At 40.4% G+C, this 27,744-nt stretch overlaps 2 protein-coding genes across 4 annotated transcripts in view; one reads left to right on the top strand and one right to left on the bottom strand.

The window, feature by feature from the left end:
• ELF1 (E74 like ETS transcription factor 1) overlaps positions 1 to 2,339 on the bottom strand; it is a 96,940-nt gene extending 94,601 nt beyond the window's left edge. Inside the window, exon 1 of the mRNA XM_074859556.1 lies at positions 2,227 to 2,339. The gene's annotated coding sequence lies outside the window, so the exon portion shown is untranslated. The remainder of the gene's footprint in view (positions 1 to 2,226) is intronic.
• On the top strand, positions 2,267 to 26,679 carry WBP4 (WW domain binding protein 4). 3 transcript variants are annotated; one of them, XM_074859564.1, is made up of 10 exons: positions 2,267 to 2,470; positions 8,733 to 8,805; positions 10,289 to 10,351; positions 10,450 to 10,573; positions 11,392 to 11,613; positions 12,508 to 12,563; positions 15,540 to 15,606; positions 17,571 to 17,731; positions 18,754 to 18,983; positions 21,447 to 26,679. In XM_074859564.1, coding segments are annotated over exons 1-10 (1,206 nt in total). In that variant the 5' UTR covers positions 2,267 to 2,468; the 3' UTR covers positions 21,655 to 26,679. The 3 variants fall into 3 exon arrangements, with proteins under 3 accessions (XP_074715665.1, XP_074715666.1, XP_074715667.1); XM_074859565.1 differs by lacking the exon at positions 8,733 to 8,805 and having other exon boundaries at positions 2,336 to 2,470; XM_074859566.1 differs by lacking the exons at positions 8,733 to 8,805; positions 10,289 to 10,351 and having other exon boundaries at positions 2,338 to 2,470.
• Positions 26,680 to 27,744: the final 1,065 nt, after the last annotated feature.

Below are 27,744 nucleotides of genomic sequence, written 5' to 3' on the forward strand. Positions count from 1 at the left end.
AGGAAACCCAACAGCCCATGTGCAAAAACCTTTATGCAAAATCCAATTCTCCAGCCATCTCAGGCACGAAACTGCCTCTCCCTCTGCATATAATCGTCTGACTCATTCATGTTTCCTCTCCTCACTGCTGCCCAGCCAGGAAGGTGCTATACCTTGGCAGATGCACCTCTGGTTCGTCACCCGAGCTGGCGGGAAAGGACGGTGGTGGATCACGTCACGACAGGCACCATCACTGCGCACAGGCCCAGGGCGGCCGCATCAGCCTGGCATTTTTACAAGTCCTGAGCACTATCGCTTTGCAAACTTACTGATGGGGTAGGGCTGGGCGGGCGGAGAGGTAGTAAATGTATAGAATATAGAGTATATAGAGATCAGCTACATCCACTGGGTGGCAGGCATGTTTCACAGGATCCAGATACGTGTATATACAGAGGTATACAAACGAAACCTTTTAAATACTGTGCTTGTTCCCTGTCTCAGAAGCAGCAATTGAACAGCCACGGTAAAAAAAAAAAAAGTCCCACAGAGCAAAGTTAACATATTCCACCTTCATTTTAACACCAGCTTCTTGTCTGCAGCGCTGAGGCGTTCAAACTGTCCTGGCACTCAAGGGTCTGGGCTGTAGGGACACACAGTGCCCCACGTCACTTCTGTAGGTGGGTGCCCTACCACGAGGTGGCAGGGACCTTGCAAGAATCTTCTGAGAGTCTCTGATGCACTAATTAATGCTTAAAGAGAAATGCTTGCAGAGGCCAAGCCTTTAAACTCTTCCCCAACTTAACAAACTAAGGGGGGGGGGGGGGGAACTTTTTATGGACTAACAGCTGGAACAGTGTCCATGTGCGTAAGCAGCTAAGTTTTAAAGTTCAGAGAAACATAAAAAGCCAGTATTTTCCATGGATTTCCACTTAGCATCTAAGCAGAATCATTTCAAAATTTGCTTAGAAGATGTTCTGGAGGCCATCGACCAAATTTCAACCCAGTGCATATTTTTATAACCAAGTTGTAAACTACAGAAAAACTACACTTATAATGGAAATGCTGACAAATGCATAACTACTGCAGTTAGCTATGACAGTCTGACCACAAGTCCTCTTTCAGGAAAAAGCAACATTGCTTCCCCTCCTCTTTTTTTAAGGCTGGGGCAGGGGATGTATGGTAGGTACGGGTACCTCTGTCTTATCCTTTTATTACGAATTTAAGCAACTCTTACTCCTCTTATTTCCCACATGTTGAATGAGCCACCCCGTTTTTGCCGTAAACAACCAGAGGGCCTCTTAAATCCATGACTCACCCCGCAGGCTTCTCCTCCACCCCTGTGCGTGACTATAGCAAAAAAGGTTACCAGCTGTGGTCCGTGAATTAACATTATTTTTTTTTCGCGGCACCGTCGGGAAATAAGTCGCAGAGCGGTGGAGTGGGGGTGCATGGGGGCGGGGGGTGTGTATGTGCAGGAAGCAGCTGAGTAGCCCCGGTTTCACGGCTCGGGAGGGACGAACACCCCCGGGGGGGCACAACACGGCCCGTCCGGGGCCGACGTGTCGCGCGTGTCTCTGTGTGTGTCTGTGTGTGTGTGTGTCTGTGTGTGTGTGTCTGTGTGGTCGCCCCCACCCCGCCCCGCGCCGGCCCTTGGTCGCGGCCCCCTCCCCCGCTGCCTCAGGCGCGCACGCACGCGCCGCGGCCTCCCCGCGCAGGGGCGCGCGGCTGCCAACCGTCCCGCGTGCGCGCGCGCGCCCCCGCCCCGGCAGCGCGGAGCCGCCGCTGCCCCGCGACGGCGGGGAGAGGCAGCTAGCGGGGAGGGAGAGACGGAGGGCGGCGGCGGGAGGAGGAGGCGGCGGCGGCGGCGAAGTCGGCACGCAGCACACACAAACCCCCCCGACACACGCGCTGCCCGAACTGCTCAGAAAGTTGGCAGGGGCGTCCGGCGGGACGGGGCGCCGCCGGCCGCGGCTCGAGGGCGCTCACCGCCGCCCGCACAGGGCCCGCCGCCGCCTCCCCGGCCCCGTCGCGCCCCCGCCCCCCCCCCCCTCCCCGCACCTCCCGTCTCCCACAGCCGCGGCGGGGCAGGAACAACCCCGCGCAGGGTGCTGCCAGCGGCGGGGCTCGAACCTGCGGCCCGCAGAGGCTCCCCCCCCCCCCCGCAGGGGAGGGGGCAGAGCCTCCCCATCCCCCCGAGCGCGGCGCTCGCCGCAACCTGCGGCGGGCGGGCGGGCGGCAGACACTCACCGAGCGGCGGCGGCGGCGGCTTCCTCTCGGAGCGGCTCCCCGCAGAGCGCTCGCCTCTCCCGGGGGCGGGGGAGGAGGAGCGGGCGAAGGCAGGAGGTGGGGAAGGGCGGGGGAGGAGAGCGCGGATTGAGCCCTCCCGGCTCCCGTCGCCGCGCTCCCTCCCTCTGCCCCGGCCCGCCCCACCGGCGCGGCGCGGCTGGCGGCGAGCGGAGCGGAGCGGCGGCGCTGCCGGGGAAGCGGCAATGTGAGTGCCGAGGGCTGGGAGGGAGCGGGCAGCGCCGGCCGCGCTCAGCCGCCCGCCCTGAGGGCGGGGGTCGGGCAGCGCCGGTCGCGCGGGGTGAGGGCGCCGGCGGCCGCGCCGGGCCCAGCCCCGGCCCCGCAGGCCGCGGGGAGGCCTTGGGGCGGCCTTGGGGCGGCCGGGCTGCGGGTGTGACCCAGCTGCGGCCGGCGACCCCCACCTCGCTGACCGAATTATTTTCCTCTCGCTGCGGTCCCTCTGCTCCTGTGCCCCCCGTCCCGTGTCCCGTCCCCCCCCCCCCCGGTTGTTTGTTTGTGCTGCGCTTTCGGTCCCTTATCTCTCCCGGACACGCCGGGCACCGTCGCCGCCCGCCGGGGGATTTCACGCCCTGTTCCTCCGCCCCCCCCGCCCCCAAACCGCGGCCGCCTCTGGCGCAGGGCGAAGCGTGGGGAAGAAAGCCTCTGCGCCTTGGTTTTGCTGGCCATCGCTGCCTCTTTTATGTGTTTGATTAGAAAATTTGTGTTATTATCTCACCACGTTTGGGGGCAGGCTGCGGTCTTTGTTAAGTGAGAATGTCATACGAATGGCATTTGTTCGTTTCTGTTACTTTTCAAGATATACTAACTTCCCTGCTGAAAACAACATTTTAACCTGGTCAAAAATTTCTTTAGCGGTCTCTCTCTGGGGAAGTATTTGATGGTTAGGCTATATGAGCCTGTTTTGCACACTGATACTACATAGAGCAGTGTTCTTAATTTTAGTTATTGCTAAAATTACACCTGAACAGTTTTCTGACCCAATTTATGTTGCTGTTTTTTTTCCTCTCTTCTAATTCTTATCATATTCTTCCTGACTTAGCCCATATCCTTATTCTACATCTACAGCAGCAGACCTCTGCTCTCAGTAGATATCCCTGACTTCAGATATTTAACTTTTGAAGCCTGATTCGGCAGTTCTCTTTAGTTTCCCTATATAAGGAAAAACCATGCACCTATGGAGTTCAATTTGCTTCTCAGATTTAGGATGTAAAGAGTGGCATTTTGGAGATGACTGTCTCCATCTGTTGACATGGAGAACTTTGACAACTCGATATCTCACTTTTTGGACAACTGGAGTTAGGGGACATGAGATCCGTTGGAGCTCCATACATGCAGAAGACTGCCTGCCCTGATATTCTTGTGCATTCTTGTATATTGTTAAAAGTATTTTTAGCTTTACCTTTCAAGTTATGTAACCTACAATTTAGAAGAGAGATCTGGCAAAGCAGATCCATGCAGATGATTTTCAGCAGCAATACAGGTCAGACTGGGCAGCTTCTGCAGACTCTACTCTCTGCTCAGATGGTCCTGCGGGATATTATGATTTGTATGTTGTTCAGAGGGGGCTAATATAGTAACAAAAAGAAGCAGCCACTTGGCTGTAAATTAGAATTTACAGAAAGATTGGCAAAAATAGTCTTGAAGGCCAGAAGAATGAAACCCATCAGGGATCTGCCCTGTTTCATGTGGATGAATCTCTCATCCAGTACTGCTCTGTAGGAGCCCAGATACAGATATATATTCTGTGATATATTAGAAGGCCAACAAGCTAAGGTTAGGTAGGACGAGCCCACGAACTTGGTGTGTCAGGGACGCTCTTTTCTTGAGTCCTTATTTTTAAATACCATTTAAAAAAAAAAAATAAGGGTACGTATCTAAGAAGAGGTTTTAGGGTAGTGCACTATGAATGAATGGAGTTGCTGTAAATTATTTGGGAGTGTGGGTTGTTAGGGCCATGGCACTGGATCCTACTTCATGGAACAAGAAAACCTTTTCATTTTTGTCCTCCTTCCCTGCCAATTTTAGTGTTGCATGCTTAGGTCTTACCAATACTGGGATATGTGAATTAGAATTAGCGGTTTTGGAATGGCTTCCCATGTGGAGGAGGGTCTATTGTGAAATATACATGATTTTTTTCTTTCATTCTCTCTACTTCTTTTCATTACACAACTATTACTTTTCTTTAGAAGAACACAGTATTCACAAATAGAATTTATTACTATTTCTGAATACTATGTCCTGTTGAGTGGCTGTTATAGAGCAGCCACGATAGCTAATTTCCTTGTGTAGTCAAGAACCTGAATCTGTATAGTCTGTATATTGCCTGCTTCACAGACTCATATTCAAGAAGATGATGCATGCACAGGCTGTTCAGTGCTCAAACCTGCAGAAAGCTGTAAGATACTTTGGATCAAGTCTTTAGAGGTTGTAGATACTAAAACCAAAGAAGACCGCTGAGCATATGTATGACGTTTTTTAGCCCTGAAAGGCTTATAATCTGGACAGATATATCCATGACACAAACCCCCCTGCATCCCTGCCAAATTTTAAGTCTGATGTTTTAGAACAGAGCTATTCAAAGCAAATGCTTTCAAATTTTGTTTGCACAGCCAAATTTTTTATTGTGTTCAGAACCACCTGGAACAGTTGTTTCTTCCCCCCTGCCCCTTTTAATTTCAGCCAGTATGTGGTAGGAGCAAAAACCTCAAGCCCAGTCTCAGAGTAAGGTTTGGCAAAGCTGTCTCAGTTGAAGATAGCGTCTTTATGAGGGTTTCTTAAGCTTCCCTATATAAGGAAAGCTGATTGCACCACCTGTTAAAAGGTTAATAATACTGTAAGTTGTGAGAAGAAGCAGCTTGCAGGTTGACAGTTTGGGACCTGGACCCCACTACTGCTGGAGTTACTTAGCGGGTTGCTTTCTGAACGTTGTCAACAGAACCTGTCCCCTTTGTGTGCTCCCAAATATGTGGTTGCATGATTCTCATGCCTCAAGAAATGAATTGTGCACAGTAAAAATACCTGAGTTTTGCTGTTTTCTCTGTGAATTTCAGTGTTTTCATATCTTTTGAAATGGCAAATGTGGCAGGCGCTGTTAATGCAGAGTTGCTGCTTGTTCTTCCCCATCTTCTCACTCGCTCTGAAGTTTTAAATGAATTTCAGAAATCTGAAAATGGCTTTAACGTTGATGCTATTTGCACTCTACAACTATTTGCAGCAAAGAGCTTGTCATTTCATTAAAATTTCAAGAAAGCAGTTTGATGTTCACTCCCTCTTTTTTCCATCCTTCCCCTTTAGCCCTCTGAACTGTTGCACATTCTGCCCCTGAGTGGTTTGACCAGTAAAAGTTGAAAGAAGATCACTGTTCTTTAGGAGACACAAATTTCTTGCAAGTTAGTACAGGATTTCCAACTCTGGCTGAAAGTTTACAGCAGTTTGTCCAGAAGTTGCCGGGTACCCATCTGTATCGGCGCTGCTCTGTTCCCTGTAGCAGGTTGCCAAGCTGACTTGCTCAGCCAGCTCTAGATCAGGCTCCGAGCGGACTTTGTCAGAACCCTTCCCAGGAGGTAGAGCTTCAGGGTAAAACTTGCACACCTCTCCAGGTCGGTGTCACTAAGCTCCCATTTGGGAGCCACACCTGTGTAAATGTGTACAGTGCTGAACCTCAACCCTGCAAACCCGGACAAGCCAGACTTGGTGCACTCTGGACTGACTTTTTGTTTTAGTGAAAGGAAGAAAGATAGTTGTGGTGGTGATGGGTAGCTGATCAGCTTTCTGGTCCTTAGCAGGTTGGCTCAGCTGTAAAGCTGAAAACAAGAATCAACCTTAACTTTATGGATGTAAGTGCAGGCAGACGATAAGGAGTCTTAAAAGCTGTGCCATTTTGATTGCAATGACTTTTTAAAATAACTATGTTTCCCTTGATATGTACACAATTACTCAAGTAAAAAAGACCTCTGTACCACTTTTAACAGCATCTACTTCCAAGCCTGTATTTGGCAGATTAATAAAATAATCACATGCTTAAACATTGTCATCAATCTGGATTAACTTTCAGGAGCCTGTGAATCGCTTGGAGCATCTCGCTGAAGTGGGGTCTTGCTTCAGTTGCTGCTCCTTTCCAAACACTCGTCTTTGGTTTAATTTCATTGCAGCCCCGTTGGTGCTTTGCAGGCTCCACCGTTGTTACAGTGGCAGAGTTATTCAGTGGATATTTCAGCTGAGCTTGCTTTTTTTTTTGAGTGGTATGAATTCAAGTGGAAAATCTTTAAGAGAATTACTCGGCATATAACACTCCTCGTGCTCATAAGTCACAGAATTGGGACCACAATTTACACAATTAACTTCATGAATCATCATATGCAGAATTTAAGGTTCCCAGGATATCAGGTCTTCTTCACAGAGTATCATTTACATTTATTTTATATGTAACAACAAAGCACCAGCTCCAATCTTTATCAAAACCAGTGGGAGATGAAGACAAAAGGCTTCTGTCATCAAGACCTAGATTTGTACTTCAGCCCCAGGTGTGCTCTCAGGTTCTCCAGCACGATTACTTTATGTGTAGCTACAGTGGTGTGTGACAGATGTGTTGTCCAGTAGCATTTAGGAAGGAAATTGGTGGAAAATACAGCTGTGAAAATACAGCTTGTCACACTCTCAAGTCTTGACTTTTGGTGAGTGCAGCTGTAGAGTCTTAATTTTAGCACTTACACTTGATTTTGTTGAAGAGAAAGAGCCATCCCTGTTAGGTGAAACTTGGAAATAGGCAGATGTTCTTGCACTTCTGAAACATGCAGTGAGGCTCTTTTACAATTTATGTGTTTTCTGTCAGAATTGGCCCATTGCCTTAGGAAGGTTAACCCAGCTTTTAGCTGGAAATGTATCTTAGATGATGATGAAGGATTTAGAGACACTTTAGGAGCTATAGCTCAAATAGGAAAAAGGGCCTTGAGGTAATTCTAAGCTCTGAATTTCTCCCTCCCACTCAACTGGTTTTCCAGCTGGAGTGTTCAATTTCCCATGCTTTGGCCCTAGTATGTTTTGATGTATAAATCTCAAAAGCCTTTTAATTAAATGTGTGACTAAGTAATCACCCAGTTTTAAAGTACACCATTTAGGGATGAGCGGATTTCTGTTTAAATCAGGGGAAGCCCAGCTGCTTCTTCCTAGCTTTCCAGAAAATTGCTTGAAAAGCTGTGTGTTGCTAATACAGTATTACTTAGAGGTTGATACATTTTTGCAGAGCATATCCTTCATACTTACACTTTTAAATAATCGTAGCTTCTTAGAAATTGTATTTTTACAATAAGCACTGTAGGAGAGCATATTTTGATATCTGCTTAAATTTTAAGAGTTGAGTTGATCAGGTCTGTTTGTTATTAAAGACCTGTTCACACGTATCGTAAGGTTTGAGGGTGCTATCGTTCATGGAAGAAGTTTTGTTTTTATTGAATAAAAATGTCAGGAAGTATTTTCTTTGATCTCTGTACATTGATCTTCAGACAGAAGGCAAAGATTCATTTTTTGGACTGATCTTTTTTAATGTTCTCAGTGTAATCTTGAATTGTTTTCGGTTTTGCCCCTCATTCTTTTTCATTTTAACTTAAAAACTTAGAAATCTGTTTCTGGAATGTGTTCTGTTGAACCAAAGCATTGCATCTGTTGCTGCAAGCCAATGAGAAATGGAATTATTTCTGTACAAGCCTCATCTGTCATTAGAAAGCAGTTTTTGATGAAGAAACAGCCATTGGAGGGATTGTTTTATTGTTAAATAATTTTATGTACTAACAACTGAGCTCTGAAGAGTTTTGCACAAGTTTCCTCCCACATGTGCAACTTACCTAAATTCCATGGTTCAGAAATACTGACATTTTTACACTGAAACATCCAAACAATTTACTGCTGTGTCTGTGACCCCACGGGTCAGAATCTGTTCTAGGATTCCCCACAGTAGCTCACGTTGTCCAGAACTGTACCTTTGTGTTGCTAAGCTTACTGTGTACAGTATCCAGAACAGACTTCAACATCAAATCTAAAGTTTTACACTTAAAACATTTATTGTATGCATTTTTATGAAAAACAGTGCAAGTTGCACTTTTCTGACAGTTCTGTGTTTAATTAGGGTATCTAGAGCTGCTTGTTTCTCTCTGGCTTGCTTTGTCTTGTATTTCTGGTTCTTACAGCATCACTTCTATTTTAAAAATTGTGCAGTCTTCAGGGGTCAGATGGGCATAATCCCAATACTGAACTGTGCTTTATGGGACACAGTAGTCAATATAGCTACTCTTGCTCCCCATACTGTGTTTAAAAAAAAAAAAAAAAAAAAAAAGCAAACTCAGCACTCAATCACCCAAAGAAGACTAAATTTAGTTTCTGAAACTATACATATATAAAAACCTGTGGCTTTGATTATTGTTTCAGATTATACATCTTTTTTTTTCTCTCCCCAGGGCCGATTACTGGAAATCTCAGCCAAAAAAATTCTGCGATTACTGCAAGTGCTGGATAGCAGACAACAGACCTGTACGATGGTCTACCATACTATATCAATGATTTTGAAGTACTAGGAATTTGAATTACAGGCTTTTAACATTACTTTTGATACTAATCTATTGATGCATGAAATTTGTTTTTTGAAAATGCCTTTGTAATACTTGTGATATTTAAAATATATTATGTGGGAGCCAGATACCTACATACAGAGTGGTTTGTGCCATTCTGTTTGGCAGTACAGATAAGAACTGAAATATCTGACCCTGCTTTTTCTTCAAGTTCTGTAACATAACATTTGATCTGTCTTGAAACTTTGTCCGTGCCTGTTCCTAGCCTTCATATGCAAGTAGAAAGCAAAACCTGGCATATGTACTGTTTATATACAGTAGGTCTGGTACAGCCAGCACTTAGCATTTAAAGCAGGTTTCTTTCATTTCACACAGCCCACAGAACCGTTACTGGGTTACAGAAAGGTGTTTCTGACTTGCAGATGCCTTTTGCAGACTACTTGACCCACTGGTTTCTTACTTGGAAATAAGTTTTGCATTCCTGACTCAATGCCAGGGGTACTCCTGGAGTTGAGCTTCATCTGGTTTACAGTTAGATACCTGCTGTTCAGAATGACAAGTGTGAGCTAATTGGTTTAGGTTTCTTGTAGTCAGTGAACAGAAATACATGTTAATGGGGGGGATTTGGGTAACTTACAAAGTCTGTCTTTAAATGAGATTAATCATCCCCCAGAGTGCATCCTCTGCACATTGGTTCGTGCAAAGAAATTCTAGGGTTACTAGGTCAGTCTTAGGCACCTAACATCTGAACACCTAAATGAGTTCAGATGGTTTTTGTGAGAACCACATGAGGACTTCGACCGTTGTACCTGTAGAGTTTCTGAACTCCTTCCAGTTCCTGCTGGCTTCAGTCTTTCTGGCAGCTTTTTGGCTTGCAGACTGTTCTGTTGTCATTAGTTACCCAACTCTCCCACCTTGCCTTTTCCTCTCTCTCTCAACAGATTTGTGGACCTGTAGACTAGTTTTAAGTTCATGGGATATTTGTGGAGCATAGCATAATCTAATTAAGGACTGTAGCTAATACTTGGCACTCTTAAATAAGCCATATGGTTTTTAAAAGTTTGCATGAAAATAGCGGAAAAAAATCAAGGGATGATACTTGGAAGGATAGCAGGGAGAGAGAGCCCAGATTCCTTGTTACTTGTCACAAATATGTGTGCTGAACAGTATTATTTGAAACATTATAAATCTTACAAATACAGACTATGAAATTTTATGGTACCATTTTGGAGTGTTACTGATTTTTCATAATTTCTCTGTTGAGTGTTTCTCAGTGTTCCTGAATTCCTGTAGCCATTTTATAGCTGCAGTGTTTGCTCTAAGTAATTTCAGAACAGGTTACATTTAGGCTTATTCAACTAAGTTTAGTCTTAACTAAATTTTAATTAACTAAATTAAAATTGTATGATACATGTTATTTTTACTGTTTTTTTCTCACTTTTAAGAGCATTGAGTTTCATGAAAGAGGAAAGAATCATAAAGAAAATGTGGCAAAAAGAATTAGTGAGGTAACTCAACTATCTTATTTGCACAAATGCTTATTTTTAATCTCTTTCATTATCAAACTTGTCTAATTTATTCTCTTGGGGTTTTTGTTTTGTTTTAGATTAAGAAGAAAAGCTTGGAAAAAGCAAAAGAAGAAGAAAACATGTCAAAAGAATTTGCAGCAATGGAGGAGGCTGCAATGAAAGCATATCAAGAGGATTTGAAAAGGCTTGGAATTAAGCCAGGTAGTTCATATAGCTGCCAAAGGATTAAAGACAGAATTGAAAGAATATTGAATAGGAATGGTTTTTTTCTTAAATTAGGTTTTAGGAACATGAGAGGAGGCTTCTAGGACTGTGTTTGCTCATTTATTCTTTTTTTCTTTTTTTAAAAAAAAGTAAGGAGTTTGCAAATTGCCAGGAGTAGAAGTTGTGATACAGAATGTTTTTTGCTACAGTGTTCTCTGGTCCATGGAGCAATCTGATTTGGAGTAGAAAGATTAAACAGTGTGATAACAAAAAATGGGCTGTAGTTGGTGCTTTGAATCAGCAGTGCAGCTTCCCTTAGTTGATTTTATGTTTCACTTTTGCTGATTGGAGACAAAAATTTCTGTTGAGTAGGAGAGGTTGGAGTCCCACTGGTGTCCGACAGTGGAGAATGAGAATCTCCTACTCAGCTTGCAGTTCAGCAAGTACTTTTGTTCTGTCCGTGTGAAGACATACTGTCCTTTAAAATGAGCTTGTAGTTTCAAACTCCTGTAGAAGGTTTTTCATAACTTTTAGTTTCTTTTTCATTGTTTAGTGAGAGCTCGTGGGTCCTTATGGGTTTTTGTCTTTATTACCCATCTTTTGATATTTGGACTTTCTTATAATGCTATAGTATTGCAACGATGCAAGATTCTTTAAATATCATCTTTTTAGTTTACCTGCCATGAGTCTAAGAGTGAGGAGTGAAAATACTTATGAGAACAAAATTTCCTGTTTGCTGTTGCTCAAGAGTGACTAATATTTAAGCTCAGATGGGTACTCTTTGTTTTTTTAAAGGCAGTATTATTTTCTTTAAGATGATGTAGGTCCCAGCTCGACACAAAGTAAAACACAGAGTAACCCAGTGGAAACTAAAGCAAAGAAAGAAAAGAAAGAGAAGAAAGAAAAGAAGGAAAAGAAAGAAAAGAAAAAAAAGACACCTCAGGACACCTCAATGCCACCAAAAATTGAAACGAAGGAGTGGGTGCAAGGATTTTCTCCTGAAGGCTATACATATTACTACAACACAAGAACAGGAGGTAAAAACTAGTGAGGAGCAAATGCAGATATAGTTATTGGATGTAAATGAGAAAATACTACCTGCATTTCTTTACTCTTCTGCTCTCTCAGTAGTAAGCTGATTATTAAAATGTGAACAATTAGGTGGAGTTTTGATATTTAACGTTCAAGACTTAGGCATCTAGAACTTCTGGTTTTGCTGTTTGGTAATAATGGCAGAGTGCTGTAATTCTACAGTTTCTGGAAATGTTTAGCCTTTCAGAGGTTAAGTATACAAAAGATAGCTGTGTTCTTCCTGAAGAAGCTTTCTTATCAGGAATTTGAAATAAATTGATTGTGCCCAAGATAATGAGAGCAGTTATGGATTGCTGTCTGATTGTTTCTTTCCACATTTACAGGATTTAGCTAAGTGACTGACTTCTGTTGAGGAGCTATGTGTTATAATCTACTTTAGAGCATAAAAACAACCCTCTTTTATGATTAGTGAGAGTATTACAGACTTTCTTATAAATTTAAGGATTGTCATTAGTATTTACCATAGTGTTTCCTCATACAAGATAACTTCCAAAAGGTAAAAACCTTGTGTGTTTAGTTTCTTCTGGCCTGTACTACCATTTTTTTTAAAAAAACCCACCTTTTTTGTACCAAAATTCCAGTATCTGTCTATCAGCCACAGTAATGGAGTCGGAAGGTGATTAGTCCCAGTAAAGCCAACTGTAATTATGATGCTTTGGTTTATTGTTCATACCATAGTTTGATCAAGAGTGATTTATATTCCAGTGAGGTGTATCTATGTTACTTGTTTGTTTGTGTGCACACATCGGTGTCATACCCTTTAGATCTGTTTTTTTCCTAAAGATTATTAAACATAAATAGGACTGAATGATGAATGAAATATGTTTTTGTGTTTTAAGAATCACAGTGGGAGAAACCTAAAGGATTCAAAGGCAACTCTCAAAACTCACAAACGGTAATCAAATACTGTTATTCATACTTTTCTTTGTCCTTGCAAACACTATTATCAGAAATAAGCTAAGCAATTTACAAGTCTTCTGATTGCAGAAGATAAATTATTTGCTCTTAGTAAACTTAGGAAAACATAATTTGAATATATAGAATATTTTACGATGTATTTGATGAAAATTGAAACTTTACTATGCAAATCTTTTTTGGCTAATTTGTTTATGAAGGGAAGAGAAGTGATAGTGGTGGTTGTGTTTTTACAGAATATGCTTTTTTGTTGCTTCAGTCCAAAATTGAAAGCTTTTGGGAAATTCTGAATAAATTCTGTTCAGCCTTTTGTGAATGAAATATAATTTAAAAAATTAGATCTTACACATTTGAAATAGTTAAGACTCCATTATCTTAGGAAACATTGAGATTGCATTTTCAGATGCATATTACTTTGTTTTCCTTATTTAAGGCACAGGAAAACTTGAAGAATAGTCGAAAGACAGAAAGATTTCTTATTAATGGGCTTTCCCCTGCTACTTATCACTCCAGGTTTTTGTGCTTCACAACATTAAAAATAGGATTTTTACAACACTGTGATGTTACATTTCCCCATTTTCAAGATAGGTGTCGTATGTGATGTTACATTTCCCCATTTTCAAGATAGGTGTCGTATGTACAGTATGATTGAAAGTCAGTTTTCTTTTGTTTGCTAATGTTGGATTTTATGTTAGAGATCAAAAAAGCCTGGCCTTTTCAGAGTGCTTGACATTCTGTAGCTCTGTATTGTCGCATCTCAGAAGGTAGTCTGTGCTTGATACTGGTTTACTTACAGTCAGAGGAAAAAATGGTTATAATTGTGTGTATTTTTAGGCAATTGAATCAATTCACAAAGTGTACATGAAGTATTGCCTGTATTCCATCTCTTGTTAAGGCAGTGTTTTATCACAAAAATACAGGCTTTTTCCATCCAGTGTTCATTCCCAAGAGACTGCACACTTCATGTCAGAGGTGCCCATCACATGCTACTCTGGCTTTCTTATTCCTTTATCCTGTGGTTTTGCACAACTTGTTAACTAGCACTTCAACTTTATCTTTTCAGTCAAGGCATAGCTTTGCAATATTTATAAGCCAGTCTTACTGGCTTACAGCCTTCCACTGAAAGAGGTGGTCCTGTGACTAATCTTGTACGGTCCTTGGTGCACAGTTGCCCTGACAGTGAGCTAGTTCATAGTGCTTTGTAGGCTTATTTCCTTGCCATCAGCTCTCTGGGTAATTGGAGAGATGCTGGTGTGGGGAGAGCAGATGGTGGAGAGAAGGAGCTCCCTTCTTGGCAACAATTTGAAGTTAGCTCATCTCAGCTATATCATAAACACACACCTTCAGCCTTGGATATCTCTCTAATGCCACATGGCTGTATTTTGCCATTCCTCCCTCACCCTGCTCAGTGACTTTGTCGTGTCTTGAGTTATTTTTGCTATTGCTAAAAACAGGCATTTGATTGCTCCCTTATTTAGTCTGAGCTAAAGATATTGGGAACATTTCAGATCTCTAACAAGGACTCACTGCCCAGAATTTAAAGGGCATGCTTGCAATATGTAGTGCGAGTGAGATTCACAGGCCCTCCTTGTTGTACAGCACATCAGCTTGGTGCTCAGACTTTGTAAGAGGTGGAAAGGACAGAGTAATGAAAAGGCATGTTGAAGACTACCTGTAGCTTCAGTTAGATTGACATCATGCTTGTTAGCATTTATGTAGTTGGATACTCAGTATGCCCAGTGTCAAATACCTGCTCAAAACCTTTGAGAACCAGGTCTAAAATGCTCAGGATCTAACTAACAAAAAGGATAGGCTGTAGTTAAGTCTAGTTTTTTGTCCTCTTTCTACTTATATAAAATAGATTTTTCTTTTGCTTCTTTTGTTGAAACTGATACACTGAAACTTTTGAGAGCAAAACCTTGAGGAAACGTGCTCACTGAAGGCTTTCTTGCCTTTGCCTGCTCTGAATGTACTGGTACAATTTTTCCTGTTTATGGAGCAGGTGTGAGAATTTTAACTTATTATTTTGTTGTGTTTTTTAAAAAAACAGCAAAGTTTTAATAGAGTATTAAGCAAATGTATAGGTATCTGTGTGCAACAGCCTATCTCTGTGTATGTGTCTGTATACACAGACATTTATTAATGCAAAAATAATGTATGGTGAAGCTGCATAGATGTTCTGCCTAATAAAGGGGAGCGAGCAGTACTTAAGGAGCAGTGAAGTAGTTGTATGTGTGTTGATGAAAATCAGGTCCTTAAGGAAGATGTAAAGTCATGTGATTATCTAGCTGTGGCTGATTCTGCAGAACATCTTTATTTTAATTACACATCCACAAAGACATACCATCACCTTTTGCCACATTTCATATGTAATTTATTAATCAGTAGGGAAAAACAGTGCTTTGCTGAAACTGGTGCTTTACTAAAGAAGTAAATTCATTGGCATGCATTCCTGCAAAGTTTGATTCTCGATTTTGGTGAAGATCTATTTTGGGATAAATTTTAGAAGGTTTTTTTGTTTATGTTTAATTTGTGATAGTATTTATTGGTATTGGTTTTCTGTAGCCCTGAGTCTTCCAGAGAAATTTTTTATCAATCTCTACTAAAGATGATGACACAAACAGGAGATCAGAACCTCAGGGGTGAATACTTTGGAAAATAAATAACATGTAAAATAATGGTCCATTTGAACTGTATGGCAACATTTACTGTACTGCCTCATACTAATTAGCCACTGTTTGAAAAAAATTGTGTATGTGCATTTGCAGTATTTTGAGTTAAGCAATTCAATCTCATTTGAGTCAAAGGGAATACTTTCTAACAACTTTAGGGGTTCAAGCTTTAAAACAGTAAAATTATCATGAACAAAAAATACTCAAGGGTTAAATAATCTTCTAAGTGATGCTTTGCCTGATCCTTAAAACTTTTTTAATTAGCTCCTGTATCTTTTTCTTAGGCAGCAGAGTGGGTAGAAGGTGTCACTGAAGATGGTCATACCTATTACTATAACACACAAACAGGAGGTAAGGAGAGGTTGTTTTCCAGTTAAGCTCCGTTTCAGAAGAGTGTGTTTTCAAAGAAGCATTTTGTTTTGCAAATAACTGCATTTTTAAGGCCATTCCTAATGTTTGTATTTTTTAAGCTGCTACCTTAGTTGAAATACACGTTGCTTAAGTCAGTGCTGGCTTTGTAGCTGTATTGTCAGTGTGTATACCTTTGTGCTTCATAGGTTTTTTTTAGACATTCAACTTACAACTCTAAACTATGGGTTCTTCTTTTCTACATGTATATTGAAATTATAGTTTGGAAACCAGAAAGGGGCAGGATTTTGTTTTGACAGGTACGTAGGACTGAATAAGAATCTCCTAAACTTTTCCTCTTACTGACATAGCATTGGTAAGAGAGTCCAGAATCTTACCTCCTACTTCTTTTCCCTGTTTTTTTTCCTACATGGGGAACTTTGTGGTAACTCCCTCAGAACAGGCATCTGTTTTCTAAATCTGTTTGAAACATTTTAAGGTCAATGATGCCTCTCTGGAGAGCAAGTGATTTTATGCTGGCTATGAATTTTCCTTCTGCTTTTGGGTATGAAGTGGCATTCCTAACAATGCCAAGAATAGAAAAAAAACCCAAACCTTTCAGTTTTTCAACATGCCACTCCCCTGCCCAAATGATTTGTGATTTCTTTTGAAAGGGAAAGGAGGTGCTTGTTATTTTTAAATACCGCCTTCTAAGTTGAGATACATTTTATGCCTTTGGTTGTGTTGTTTTTTAATGTTCTTCATGGACACATGACACTTTGTAATCATTGTATTTGGTAAAATTTTGGCTTGTGAAATTTTAAAGTGATCCCTTACTTTTATATAGCTGTAAGTGTCTTGGAAATGCTTGAAAATTGCTTGTCAGTTCTGTTAACGCTAATCCCATCCTGTGAAGACAAGACAAATTTTTAACCAATGGAAACAGTAGTAGTGTCTCATCTCAGGCACATAATTTAGGAGACTGATATCTCTAGGCTTAGAGGAGTCGTGCTTTGGAAGGCTGCACCTTAGTCCACTGGCTGTATGTGACACCTAGGAAAGTGAACTTTCCCAGTTACTCATGTAAAGCTAGATGACAGCAGTACCTTAAGAGACTGTTCTGTTCATGCAAAGTCACTCATTGCCGGTTTCTTACACCTTTACTTCTTCAAGATACATCTAGGTGCTTACCTGTTAAGTGTTGTTTTCAGTTAGGAATTTCTTCGGAAATAGATAAAATAATTGGAGAAAGAGTAGTTTTATTACATTTGAAAGCTTCTATAAAATTATAGATTGAAAGTTGGTGTACTTTTGCCTTATTGTAACTAAACCCAGTTTTAAGACCATTGAATCAACTTTTATTTAAATATTTCCTCTTAGTATATTTGCTGGAATACTACCTTTTCATTGAAAATGAGTTCATCTCCTGCACGTACTTTCATGTCTTTTCAGATTGATGTTTGCATTTCCTTGTTTGCTTGACAGGTCTTTAATTACAGACTTAATGTTACTGAGCCAAGTAGCACAGGGAAGGGGTTTATCTGCCCAGAGAGCTGAGGCTCGCAGTTATCGTTCTTTACTTTACCCTGTTTTTGTAATCGGTAGACAATTCAAATCAAATAGGTACCTCTAGAGGGCAATTTCTCTGTCGTGTGTAAGGATGAGAGACACCACAGTCTTGTGGACCACAGTTCACCAGGCATAATATTTTCCTTAAATACTAATTAAAACAAGCTTTATCAACAGTGAACTCAGCTGTCATGACTGTATCTCTGCTGGGAAGTGAAATGTTATCTTTCTGATTATGTTTATGAAAACAAACATACTGAACAAAGGCAAAAGCCTTGTGTTAAATTATTTGCTGTATTTTTGCATAAGGCAGCACTGCTTCTGAAAGGTGTTGTCAAAGCAATAACAGATCAGAATTAGAAACATAAATAATGTGGTTGTTCAAATATCTTGGACAGTATCCACATGGGAGAAACCGGATGGTTTTGTTTCATCTTCAAATGAGAAGAGTCAACGTGACAAGCATTCTGAAGAGCTTGCTGAAACAGATTCCAAAGCGTCTGAATCAGACTCGGAAGACAGTGAAAATGAAGCACAGAGTTCAGAAACAAATTTCAAGGTAAATTTTCTCTTCGGATTCATTTTGCATACAGAACTAATTTTCTAGTATAAGATGATTTATCTTTTATCTCTTGTGATAGGCTGTACTTATTGTAATGAGGTTAAACCGTGTGACTGAAAGTAGAAGTTTGCACTTGTTTGAATAGTAAAATGAATCTTTATTCAATTATTTGGCCCATTAGTGGCACTGTTCCAAAAGAGAAAGAAGCATCTTTCCTTCAGCCCACCAGAAGTAGCTTGAATTTTGCAGGAAATGTGATGTTCTCTGAGAAGGGTCACTGTCATCTCTCTGAAATGCTTTGGATTTCAGCGTGAGGATGACTTCAGACCTTCATTGGTAAACACGATTGCCAAGATACCTTCAGGGAATGCTTTTGACTGAAAATTACATGGTTGTAGTTTCCTTATTAATTTGAAAAAAACATTGGCAGCACATAGTACAAAATCTGTATCAATTACATATTTCTATCTTCAGATTTAAAACTTAAGATAAAGAGTATGATTATGGCTCTGGTTGGGTCAGATGGTTTTTCTGAAACTGATAGTTCAGAAGAGGCAGAGACAGTTTAAATATAAAATGTATTCATAGACAGGTATTCTAAAATACATATTTTTGTATCACCGTACATCATTATAAACTACTACTAGGTATTAGCTGTGAAGCGTGTGTATCTGCATACACAGAAAGCTGTATGTGAATTTTTGCCTCTTTTTTTTTTTAAGATATGCTAAGCTTTGTTTTTAAGTACGTTTATATTGTTCACTCCTTGCTAACTTCAGCCTTGATAGATGTGATTTTCCACCTTTAACTTTTTGTAACATTTAAGATTTTTTTTCAACTCTGATGAAAGCTCAAGGAGAAAAATGTAAAGATTTTATTACAATATGGGTTTATTGTTTCAAGTTAATCTTGGTTGAAAAGTATGAATAGTAGATAATAGTAAATAAAATATGTAAAATAAAGCTACATTGTGTTTTTATTTAGGCATTTTTGCTTAAGGTGGGTTTTTTCCTCTTTAGAGGAAAGGAGATAATGGTGAAGAATCAGAGGAAGGGAAAAAATCTCCCAAAACTAAAAAGTTAAGTCCTTATGGGAAATGGCGAGAAGTTAAGTCAGAAGAAACTGTTGATAAAGAGAAGAGTACCTCAGCTTCCCAGGAAAGCTCTAGTGACGCACCTAACAAGACCAACCCTTATGGAAAATGGAAAGCAATTAAAGAAGAAGAAGAAGAAGAAGAAGAAGAACCATGGTGAGGATCTTTTTTTTTTACCATAGTTATTTCCAGAATACTTGTTTCCAGAATACTTGTTTCCAAGAGCTGAAGCTTTTTCTTCTGAATTCTGGCAGAATTAGCATGTCAGTGATTGGAAATGTAGCCCAAATACAATTCTTTCTGCATGATTATTTTAAGTAATAGCTCTCCATGGCTGATAGTGGTGGTGTTTTGGTTTTAGTGTAGACGTTCACCATGAGTACAAAGTAAAGTGATTTGGAGGATCATTGTCATTCATAATTTCTGTCAGAGGCTGAGTATCAACTATTTAAAGGTAGCTTATGTTCCTTAACATTGTCTCCTTCAACAGTCTGGTTCAGCTGCCTCAGGAGCTCTTGTGACTGTTTTTTTCAACTGCTTCCAGCCTTGTAACGGCATAGGCAGCTTTCTCAGTGCCTCCAGCTTCCAGGCTAAATTCTGTTTCTTTCTGATGAGTAATTAGTTGGTCTAACTCTGCCTGGAGTTCAAGATCTATCTTGATCTTCTAGGACCATCAGCAACCTTAACTTGGTCATACTGGGTTAGCATTGCTTTTAATTCCTTCCCTGTGGGATCAATAGTTGCTGACATAATGAGTATGCTTTTTTAGACTCTGAGCAATTTCTACCTAAGCCTGGTATGTTTGTCTGAGTTACTTCCACAAGCCGTGAATTATTTCTCACTTTGCGGTGTTGTACTAACTCTTTTAACTGTTCACTTGAAGGACACAACCTAAAAGACACTTCAAAATTTTTGTCGTACTTCCACCCAGTATTGCAGTAAAAGATTTCTAGTTCAACTGTTTTTCTTGTTCCATAATTTCCCTCATGTTGAAACAAAGTTAAGCAAAACCAAAACAAAATTCACTACAACGTTTTCTGCTGTCACTATGGGTAAGTCCTGGAGGCTCTTATAATGTGGTGGGAGACACTTTCTGTAATGATTTAACTAAGGAGATGAAAGACAAAACATGTGTAATCTAGTTATGCCAGTTTTAAATCTGGAAACTCTCTCTCTCTCCCATGTCCAACCAATGTACTGCAGATGTTTTCATGACGTGCATCTGATCAGGAGGTTTGTTTTGGTTTGTGTTACTGCATAATGCCTGAGATGGCTCTTTTTTTTTTTTTTGTGGAGCACGCTGTCTTTTTTGGCCAGCTTCTTGTTGCGCAGCTGTCTATGAGTCTAGATGAATTAAGTTTCAGAGAATGAAAACAGTGTTTTCCCTCATACTCACCCCATTCTCCAGCATTTTAGTTATAAATTATTCAGCTGATAGAGTTTTGACACTGTTCGAACCATATTAAGCACTGATATACTTCCTTGGAGATGATAATGTTCACGTAACACCTCCTGTATTGGACCAGCTAACCGCTCCTTGACTCCAGAGCTGATAAATTAATTCAGGTTTTTGGAAAGCACTGTCCAATAAAAAGTGCTTCCAGCAACTGAACCTTATATATCAGTCTGTACATTAACACACAGGCTTGAGATATACACAGATGTAAATGAGACAAATGCAGTTGTTCATTATTTACTTTAAATTGAGACTGGGCACAGTGCCAGCTACTTTCAGGAGGTTTACATTTTTGGGATACTGCAACAGTCGCGTTTTCTTGACTTGCTTGACTTGCAGTCATTCTCCTGGCTCTTCTTTGTGTGCTTGAGCTGATCCACATCTTCCTTGAAGCATAGGACCTGAAACATGAGCTGACATCAGACTGATACTCAGTAGTACTGAAAGATTTCTTGTATGATTGGCCAGGAATACAGTGGGTATCTCTTTGCAGCAGTGTTAGGCTGGTGTGCTTCCTGATGGACTTGTGATTTACATAATTTTCTGCTCACTGTTCGGCTGTTCTCCACTGTATGTTTGTGCCACGGGTTATTCTTGTAGAACACAGTGTTTTGCTGTTGAACCCTTAAAAACCGCTGGGTCATTTTCAGGTGGTCTTTGATTTGTTCAGATCAGTATTAGCTGTGGTCCTGTTCTCCAAAGCTGCTTCCCCCAGTTTGGGGTCACTGGCTGAATTGGTAAGCCTGTTCTCTGTTCTGTCATGCAGACCCTCAAGGATGGACACTTGTGGAAAACTAACTCAACAGCATTTTGGGAGTGAACCATTGCTAATTACTCACTGACTACTGTCTTTCAACATTCGTAAATTTACACACATGCAGCCCTGTTGTCTGTTGCAGGACTATTTACCTGATGAGTGCTTGGGCCATGCTATAAGCGCTGTATAGAATGAGGTCTTAGTTTTTTACTTTTCATGGCAGCACACACAGAAGAAACTAAGATTTTTTTTTTCTTGATCCCTGTCACGATGATGATCTTGGCTAGAAGACTGCATTTAGCTCAAAGCTGCTTTGACAATTAAATATGGATGTTACTGTCTGCAGTACATCATGTTGATTTTCTCCATGTAGATTAACCCTTTTATGTTTTCCTCCTTCTCCCAGTGAAAAAGTGGACCTCGAGCTTCCTAGTACAGAGAGTGACAATCTACCACCTCCAGTGCTAGAGGTTCCAGAAGATGCAACAGTGATATTTAAGGAGAAGACAGTCACCTCCCTTGGAGACCTGACAGAAGGGGTGCCAACATTTAAAAAGAGGAAATTTGAAAATGGAAAATCTAGAAACCTAAGACAAAGACTAAGTGATCAGTAATACTTAAAAATCATTTTAGATTCTGTTTAAGCTAGAGTGAATCAAAAGTTTAATATTTTAAACAGGCTTTTATAAAGAAAATGTTGGATAGAAATTAAGGATTTATAGGTATTAAAACATATGTGAGTTATAATATTTTTTTATTTTATTTTGATGTGATTGATTTTGGAATGGAAGTCTGTGTTATATTACTTATGCAATATTGTAAATACATTTATTTTTTATTTTAACCATGCCATCTAAGTTCAGTTTGCTCTGTGTATGCTGTTTTAAATACATTGCGTAATGTTTTTTACTCCTTTTCTAAGTTTGGGAGAATGTAGTAATCCTTAATCTGGCAAAAATGATGCAGACCTTTTATTTTTACAGAGGAACTGGATCAATGGCATGTACTAGAGAGTAAAATCATCCCCCAAGATTGTTTATGTGGAGTAGTTTCCCAACTAATGAGTAAAAATATTGTGCTTACTAACCTTTGGCTAATCGCTTGCAAAAGAGTAGGTGGTGAGACTGCCAACATTTCAAACAGATCATTTGAAAGCTGTTTTTAGAGGAGTTAGTCACATCAGTGCCACTCATTCCGAATGACATTCTGAAAAATTATTTGTGTACATGCATGATAAATGTATTAAACCTCTGCAGAAGATTGAGACCTGATGAATCTTAACTTTTAATAACAGGACCAGAGCCACCCCTGTTGGAGTAGATATTTCCATGGTGTCTTTCTGTTGTATTTTGCTTTACTGTTGTCTCTACTTGAATTTTTCCTTCTTTTTACACATCAAGTTTCCTTTTTTTGGTCTTGTTTTCTTTTTGTCTCTTTCCCTGTAAAAAAAGCAATTGCCTGATATTTTCATGAAAAATTACTCCAGAGATCTGACCCTGCTACAGCATACAGCACCCTTTTTGAGGTTGATGGGTTTTGGCTGTTGATAAGAGGAGTGTATTGAATAGTTGTAGTGTTTGCTAAGCTGAGTGGGGCTAAGTGTATTGAGGCTTCATCTTCTCAGAACCATAGGAGAGAAAAACAAGAGATGGATAAGTAGAGCTGATGGCTCTACTGTCCAAGATGGCTTGGACATTTTCTTAAGGATTGTAGATTTAATTTCTTCACTTGGTGAGATTGGTCTGCATTTAGCATCATCAAGATCCATTGGCTGTGTAAGAATACAGCTACGGTCATTACTTCTCTAGGTATCAAACAGTGGACCATAAAGGTTCAAATCATGAATCCATTAAAAAATATGTCTCTGTTCCTAAAGCTCACAGTGTTTTGTTCAGGAGAGTCTCAGTCAGAAACAGAGGGTGCAGTTAAGACAGTTGTCAGAGTCCAACTACAGCAAAATAGAGCTGGTAACCGCTGAGCTTGAACTTCATTGAGAAAACAACTGTTAATCTGTCAGATCAGCGGAGAAAGGAGTGCAAGACAGGGAATTTGGTTTATCATGTATTAGAAAGGAAGCTGAAGTCCTTTTTTCCATTCTATGATATTTTCTGTGTGTAGAAGAGAATTAAGTATTGCATTTAATCCCATGTGTTTCTTTGGCTTCATCAGGGTTGTTGTATTTCTTCTGATGTTTGTTTTGAGAAATTTGAAAGTTTCCCATCATAGCTAGCCCTGGATTGTAATTTAGAGATGCAGGATACATGCTGGATGCTCTCACAGTCATAGATGCAGGAATGTACAACGCACGCCACATGAAAGACCTCACAGGCAAGGCTAGAACAGGAATGTCCTTTCTGCCAAGGAGAGGTTGTCAGGTTTCTTAGAAAACAGATTTTTCAAGTTTTGTTCTTATTGGAACACTACTCCAGCAGCTAGGAGCCTGCTCTAACTTGAAGCCTCTGTGTGTTTGTGATCAGTTTACATTTTCCTCCCAATTTACGCAAGTATTGCCCTTCAGCTCAGTGGCTTTTCTTCCTCCTGAATCCATTGTATCTTTTCTCTTGGGAATCGCATAGAGCGTCCTCGTGTGACAGGACCTTCAGTGCTCCACAGCACTTCTCTTCATCCATTCCAGCCTGAGTTTGCCTAGACACTATGTTGAAGGAAGATTAAGGCCACGCACGTGCCACTAGTAGTTCCTTAGTGCACTGGAAGTAACTCTTGATACATCCCTAAACCACATTTGCCTTTCACATGACTGCATCACGCTGTCTGCCATGGGTGCCCTGTGATTGACCGGTACAACTAGCTCCTTCTACTCCTGTGCCATTGCCCACTGCTGAGTTAACAGCTGATCATGCTTTGCTTTTCAAGCACAATTTTTTCTTCTTACAAATTTGTTTTGTACTGCTGTACTCATCCTGCTTCTGTTACTCCAAGCCTAAAGTATAAAAATTTCTTTATGATCTCTGTAAAATGATTTTATTGTTTATTAGTACAGTTTTATACAGTAGTATAGTTTTTTGTAGGCTCCACTTTTCATATCCTCTGAGGATGATATCTTTCCTCTTTTAGTGAGGTTCCCAAAATATTAGCATCTTTCCTTAAAAATGTTTTGTCACATTGAAGTGGACATAGGCAGTGATTTAAGATACCTGTAACTAAATTGCTCAAGCAGATGTTTAAAAACTTCTGAAAATAAGTGTTCAAAACTTGTTTCCCTGAGGAGCTGCTGTTAGTTGTAATATGAACCAAAGCTTTTCATCAAGTACTGTGTTAAATAGACAAACCAAAACATTATGACAAAAGATGAAATGTTTTCTTTGTTCACTGCTAGTAAAGTTGGTATAAATACCATACACTTGCTTTTGTTGATGTGACTTCTAAAGCCTGCATTTCACAAAGAAATACAGCTCTTCGCTCCCCACTCTGAAAGTGAGTTTGAGGAGAGACCAGTCTTTGTCCTTAAGTGTAAATTATAGTAAGGGCCAGTTGAATCAGATTTGATATATCCAAAGCCACTGTTTAATTTTGCACCATGCTGTCATTCAATTTCCTTATTGTGTATCTAAACTAAATATTTCCTCTTCTATACAAAAACACTGTCTTGTGTGAGATTTAAGGCAGACGCTGCTTTTCCAGGACATCTGTTCTGCACAGATCTCTCTCCCTTCTGTGCTATCTTCCTGCAAAATCTTCTGCCTTTGGAATTTGCCGTAGGAATCCTCTAGGTATTACCACAGTTACGCTCCTCATCTGCTAATCCTTCCTTGGGCTGCCCTGGCTTTTGACAAAGGAATGTTCCTTTTCTGTTTCAGAAGAACAGCGTTTTCAGAAGAGTGTTGTTTTCTGACTAATCCATTTTCTATCATGCAGTGTGTTTTTTATCTGCTTGCCTGCTTTTATTGTAAGCTCCTTGAGGGAGGACTATACCCCTGGCTTTATAGGCCGTTGTAGACATTATTAGCAATATGAGAAGGAGAGTCGGAGACAAAGGGGGAGTCATTGCAATTTCTGATGATGATTTCTTTTGTGTGGTTTTGAGCAAGTCGGTTCCCTGCTCTGTACTTTTCTTTCCTTGCCTCATCTTTCACCTGTCTTGTCTGTTTAGAAAGACAGCTTTGCAGTACAGGACGCTTATCTTTGGTGTGTGTGTTTTTACAGTAGGGCCTGCCTGAAGTTGGTGATGCTTTTAGAAGCAAACATACTGCATATACTAAAAAAGAAAATTATTTTGTTGGGCATTTGTTATGCCAGGAGCTGTGCAGAGATGTGCTCAATTTGACCCAGGTTATAGAATAAGTCCTGCTCCTATTTAGGCTAAGCCAAAGTTTAACCCTTCACCCAGGAATTTGTAGATTGAAATCCAGGCCTTCCCAGCGAGGGTAAAGTTTGCTTTTTTTGTTTGACCCTCATAGACAAGATCTGTGCTGCAGCATCATCTGATACCAATATTCAGATTTAGAAGCTGGGACAGCTGGTCATGGCATGGATCTGAGTTAAATTCACTAATCTGTGCGTGTATAAAAACATTTCTCTTTTTTCCCCCTGAAAAGGATGTTATTTCAGTGCAAACTTTGGCATCTCAGAAAGGGAGTAAAAAACTTATTTCATGCTGCTTGGTTTCCTTGATTTGCTTTTTGAGTTGTGCCTCCCCTTTCTAGTACAGTACTTTTATTATTATTGCTGTCTTCGTCAAAATGTCTTATTCCAGTATTCCTATATATGCAAATCTACCTATCACCGCTGTGCCGTGTTTCTAGCATCCACCTTCACCTTATCCCCTGCTCTACTGAGATCTTCAGAAAGCTTCACGTTGTCTTATATAGGCCACCGTGTCTCCAGATCCCAGCTTATGCTGAGCGCTTCTGCTGCCTGTTTGCATCGTGCCCTGAAGAAGTACAACCTTATCTATTTTCAGACAACAGGCAAGCTATTTCAAGACTGACTACATGGGCTCTTTTGATTTCCTTGATAATTCGTTTTCCTGAGACAGATTTCATTCCATTCCTCCTACAGGGTTTGAAGCCCTTAAATCCTTTCGCTTGTTGGCACAAAAGCTGTCTGTATACCTTCTGCTGTCTGCTGCGGCAATCCTTTGGTTCTGTTTTGTCAGCCATATCTCTTCAGTCTCTTGTATCTACCTCTTAAGTCCTCTTACCTTCTACCTGCTAAATTATTTAACTTAGAAATCATGTAAACCATTTGTGTGATTAACAGATTTAGCTTTGTGAAATGTTTTGGGATATAGCTTGAATAAAAGTTTCTGTACAAACCAAAAGTGTTGCAAATAATAATCTGAAAAATGCTAAATTTGCCCAAGAGGATTCCCAGAGAGTGTCAGCAAACACGGGTTTGATTTTTACCTGTAAAAGTAGAAATAGCCTATATTAAAAAACAGATGACAGCATTATACACACCATGGGCTGAAGACAGTGGATTTCAATGGCTTGCTTAACTGCAGATACAGCGAGGAACAGTGGGCTGATTGAAAAGCTTTGTTTTAGTTTATAAGTATTGTCTGCAGAGTTAAACAGCTGGTTTCTCTTTAACAGCTTCTCAGTTGCAATCACAAAATATTGCAAGCTCTTGAAGTGGAGTTTATATGAAAATACTGAATAAAGCTTTCATTTGAACAATCTGTAGTGCTGTTGTTCATCTATTCAAGGGTTTTAGGATAACCTGAGAGATTTGTGGGTGCATATCCTGTTAAAAATGGGACCTGGGATAAATATAAACCAGAATAGCTATGTAAATATGGAAGTGCTTCTTAAAATAAGTACTTTTATTTTGTGGTCACCGACATAGCGTCTGGGTGCCTTCCAGTAGCGCATTAAGCAGTTACTGGAAATTGGTTTATTCTGTGCATCAATTATGAGTAACAAATGACCTGGGTTAAAGTTGTTAATTTAAAAACTCTTAACAGAGTTCAGGTAAGGTTTGCTGTAGTTACTATTTAATAACCTGCAAAATATAGCTGAATATATAAACTTTCTGATGCTAACAGATTGTGATTCAGCAGTCTTCATATTTGCTGGTGCTAAGAACGATGAGCAATGCCCTTAAAGATACACACTTTTAAAAGGTGGGGAATGCATATAAATTATTTTGTAACATTTCTTTTACTGAAAAAAATCTGTCAACATGATCTTTTGGCAATTCTTTTACAGAAAGTGAAAAAATTATTCAGCTGTACTAAGCAGCTAGAAAAAAATAAGGTATGATGCAGGCAAACAGTTCTGCGAGACTATGAAATATCTTTTGTTGCTAACAGCGTTTGGGTATTTCTTCCTTTTAGCTAAACTAGAACAAGCAACTTGCTACTTCAAGTGAATAAATCCATTTGTAGTTCCAGGATTTCTGAGGCATTCCCTTGGACATTCTGTTGATGATTAAATGAAGGTAATCAAGGTAAGGTACCAGGGCTGTTCTGCAGAGGGCAAGTCTCCATCTTTTCCCTGGCAGAAAAAAAGCTACTTCCAGGCACAGCTTTTCTCTGGCTTCCTTCTTTGCTGGGCGAGGCGCTGCGGCTTGAGACCTCAGCAGGGAAATGAAGGGAGAGCTGGGAACTGCATCTCGTGGCAGTCAGCAGGCGCTGGAGAGAGATAAAGTCGGTGCCTTGCACCAGCTGCAACACCACGCCCGCGCGTGAGGTCTCCGCTATGCACGTTGATGATCTCGAGGGGAAGCCAGGCGGGCCGGCG

This window comes from Strix uralensis, chromosome 2 (assembly GCF_047716275.1).
Source record: "Strix uralensis isolate ZFMK-TIS-50842 chromosome 2, bStrUra1, whole genome shotgun sequence".
NCBI lineage: Eukaryota > Metazoa > Chordata > Aves > Strigiformes > Strigidae > Strix > Strix uralensis.